This window comes from Mesoplodon densirostris, chromosome 12 (assembly GCF_025265405.1).
Source record: "Mesoplodon densirostris isolate mMesDen1 chromosome 12, mMesDen1 primary haplotype, whole genome shotgun sequence".
Taxonomy (NCBI): Eukaryota; Metazoa; Chordata; class Mammalia; order Artiodactyla; family Ziphiidae; genus Mesoplodon; species Mesoplodon densirostris.
Genome location: NC_082672.1, coordinates 41,633,426 through 41,637,273, shown reverse-complemented (window position 1 = coordinate 41,637,273; position 3,848 = coordinate 41,633,426). Strand labels below are relative to the sequence as shown.

Below are 3,848 nucleotides of genomic sequence, written 5' to 3'. Positions count from 1 at the left end.
GGCTTGTGTGTCACCAGCACCCTTTCAAAAGGACCTTATATCTCACTTAGGAGATATCAAAAGAGAAATTTCCTCCTATTTTAATTTAATTATTAAAGACCCTAAAACATACATTTTTACAATTCATTGCTGAGATTTTTTTATGCATTTACTTAATCTGTACCTTACATTGACGTCTTTAAAAAGGCAGCATGTATTTTGTTCTCTCTTATTAAAACTAAACATATCTCTCCTTGTTCCATGATAAATACAGATCATGTTGTTATTGTTCCGAGAATCAAGACATAGCTTTGGTTCAAGGATCAGTTTTTATTTAGAAGTTACATATCCAGCTCTGATTATGCTTCCTTTTATTTTATTTTTTTATTTTATTTTTATTTTTTTTCCTTAAACAAAAGACCCATTTATACAAATGAAAACACAGATAAGCTTTCAAATACATTATAAATTAACAGGCATCTTTTCTTTGATATTATTAAATGTACATCTTAAATACATATACACATAGCACACTTAACAAGATTTGAAAGAATCAACTGGTATTAAAGGCACAGATGCACAATCCCTTCTGTAGGAAAGGGGTACAGTCAAATGTGCATTTGGGATTGAAATTGAAAATGGGATTAAACTAACTCCTTATGATGCCAGGAAAAGCACTGTTGACTGCAACACAAGGAGGTAGGGTTTATTCTTCAAGAAGTACAATTCTACTTGCAAGCAGTCTCTTCCACAGAAACACAGGCAAACAATTTTTACTTAGAATACATGTTAGTTGGGATTTTCTTCTCTGTATACATTACTTTGGCCTTATGCCCAAAAGTTAAATGTTGAAAGATAGTCAAGTTAAATAAGTAATGTTTTATCAAGTTTGAAGACAAATGGATTCCAAAGATGCTCCTAAGTAGCTGTAGTATTTAAACAAGTCCACTGACTCATTAAATTCTATCTGTTCAGAGGTTAAAATTACCCAGAGTCAAAATATTGCACCGTGAAATCATGTGTAGTTTCTGATCATAGTCATTTCTTCCATTGATTGGTGTCTGAAGAATGGTGTCATAAGAGAAAAATTTCCAACATTTGCAGCAACAACTTCATAGGTTTGGGACAGTCAGTAAGTGGCAAGTCATTCTGTTAACCAACTCCAATCAAGATTCATCATACTGTTGCCCTGTTTCTCATTTGCTTCATGCATAATAGTGCTTAAATGGCCAAGACAGTTCAAATTTTCTTCTATTATTTGTGCTAAAGTCTCCCCATCTTGAGGAGTTACCACGCATGACAGAGGATGTTCACGTTCTGCTGAAGTTGTGGGCAGCCATGCTGATGCCTGAGGGGTTACACCTTCTAGACTGGATCCTACAAGGGACCGAGCAGAGCTCTGTGTACAGGCAATTTTAAGGAGATGCCATATTTCTTTCTGCCTCTTTCCCTGCATAAACATGACAGTATTGTCAGCTTCTTTGATGTTACTGAGGGCCATTTCCACCTTGGGCAGTAGATCAATAATCTTCTGCTTACAGCCCAACAACTTGCTCAAATGACTGAACAGCTCCTTGAGAACCCGGTCCTGACTCTGCACAGTATGCACAATGATTTTCACCATCTTCGTGCTGTCGCTGTAGGAGTGATCTGAAGATCTGTGCTTTAACTGCTTATAGAGATCAATGGCACGCTGTTCCAGAGATTCCATCAAGTCTCCCTGACGTCGTCCATAGGGGCTCTTCTGTAGCTCCATGATTTCAGTGTGCAGGGACATGATCTGATCCTCCAGGTATCCAATGACACCCACCTCAGCATAGTGGATAGCCTTTTCTTCCATTTCTTTCCATGCTTTTAACATTTTTTCTGAGGATATCCCATAAGTCATCTGCTCACTATATCTTTCCAAGTCAAGCTGAATGCTTTTGTGAAAAAACTCCAATTTAGCTTTCAGTTGCTGAGATGCTGAGATTAAAGTGTTCTTCATTTTTGTTAAGTTAGCATTATATCTAAGAAGACTTAACATTGCTGCTCTCTGTCCCTGAAAGAGCCTGCTGTAGTCTTCTTTTAGCCCAGACACATAGTGCACTGCTTCGGCCCATACTTTACGCAGCTGTATAATCGGAAGCTGTATTTTGCTGTCCTGTACAATATAATTTACACAGTCAGATAAACTTCTGGAAGCAAATGGTCCTTCATACACAGTCTTACTTTTATCAAACAAATAAACCATATAGCTATCACAGCCCCTAACTCCATCCAAAACACACTGGGAGGCTGGTTTCCGAGGATCCAAAGAAATTCCCGTCTCTGAAAGAAGCTCTTGAGAACCAGTATTTATTCCAGTTTCACGCTCAATACGAGACTGTAGTGAATGAAGACTTTCATCAGGTGGTAACAGAAAAGAAATGATCTTTGCAGAAGTCATATTTAGGATGTGTACTATCTTCAAATTCAGAATGTGATCCATTAATACAAAACATCTTGGCTGCTTCAAAGTAAGATCAATAGGTCCTCCTCTCTGCTGAGGATCCCAGTTCAGCATCAACTGTAGCCAGTTTTCCATAGGTTCTACTATTAAACTACAAAGGCTATTTGGTTGAGGTAAACGGCTACTAAACCGAACTTCTCCTGTCATCTCTTCGCATGCAAATATACACTTTGGATCCTTCTTCTTAATCTTCTCATGCCAGGTAAACGGCTGCAGATGATGCAAAAAAGGCCTATACCCAGCAATACACTCAAACACCATGGTCCCAAAGCTCCAGTAATCAACAGTGGCTGTGTAAGGCTTATTCTCAAAGAGCTCTGGGGCCAGATACTGCAATGTTCCCACAAAAGATGTACATAGACTTCCTTGATCAACATCTTTGGCATATCCTAAATCAATTATTTTATGCATAATCTTTCCACCAACATCCTGAAGAACTATGTTTTCAGGTTTTAGATCACGATGTATAATTTTGTTTTCATGCAAATATCGTATCCCAGATCCTATATCACTCAGTAAAGAAAGTATCTGGCTTTCTTTAAGTCCACAGCAATTTTCTGGTTTGTTGAGTAGCTTCCGGAGATCTCCTCCAGAACAATATTCCATTGCTAGAAGAGGCACATCATTAATCAAAAAATTCAATTCCTCAGGAACATCACAGGCTTTTACAACATTGGCGTGGTTCAACTTCTTCATGATCTGGATTTCATGGCACCACCGTTCTCTGTTTTTGGTGCTTAGCTCCAGGCGACAGGACTTAATTGCTATTTTGAGATCAAGTTCCCGATGTTGGTACAGGCAAACATTCCCGAAGCCGCCGGTGCCCAGCCGCTCCCGCATCTCCCAGGGCCCGCCCGCGCCCGGCCGCAGCCCCGGGGGCCGCTCCATGGGGCGGGAGGGCTAGCGGCCTCAGGTCCCGCCTTCCTTTTATTTTTGATTGCTTAAAAAAACTGTTCTTTTCTATTTCAGGACATGTGTGATAGGAATAGTAAGATGACTACTTCCTTCTGTTATTTAATTGGGAAAAATCTTTGACCTTGAGACTCTTCATGCTCTGATACTGAAACATTCTCTTTCATTTGATCTGTGATTCCCTGGGGTTTATAGAGACATGATCAATACGTTTTACAGAAGTTTCTGGGTTAGTGCTATAACTCGTTAAATTGTTGTTCTTAAACCTCAGTGAGTCCATGAAGATAGTGGGATCCTGATACTCAGAGTGACTGATGTGTCACAGCTGGCTGCTTCTTCATTTGGCTGGTTTGGGCCCCATCTTGGCATTTTAGCCTTCCCTTAGAAGGCTATCTGGCAATTCTTGATTAGCCTAAAATAAGCCTATATTTTCCAAGGAATGAGAGTAACAGCAGTTTCTCACACC

General features: G+C 39.5%; 1 protein-coding gene across 1 annotated transcript; it reads right to left on the bottom strand.

The window, feature by feature from the left end:
* Positions 1-407: 407 nt before the first annotated feature.
* Positions 408-3,385, bottom strand: LOC132500327 (inhibitor of nuclear factor kappa-B kinase subunit alpha-like). The gene has a single exon (XM_060115287.1). It carries the CDS (start codon positions 3,356-3,358, stop codon positions 1,124-1,126), a length of 2,235 nt encoding a protein of 744 aa, XP_059971270.1. The 5' UTR covers positions 3,359-3,385; the 3' UTR covers positions 408-1,123.
* Between the last annotated feature and the right edge of the window lie 463 nt (positions 3,386-3,848).

What these genes read in the sequence shown, in the direction of transcription:
- LOC132500327 (XM_060115287.1), bottom strand. Translation starts at nt 3,358, where the DNA reads ATGGAGCGGCCCCCGGGGCTGCGGCCGGGCGCGGGCGGGCCCTGGGAG.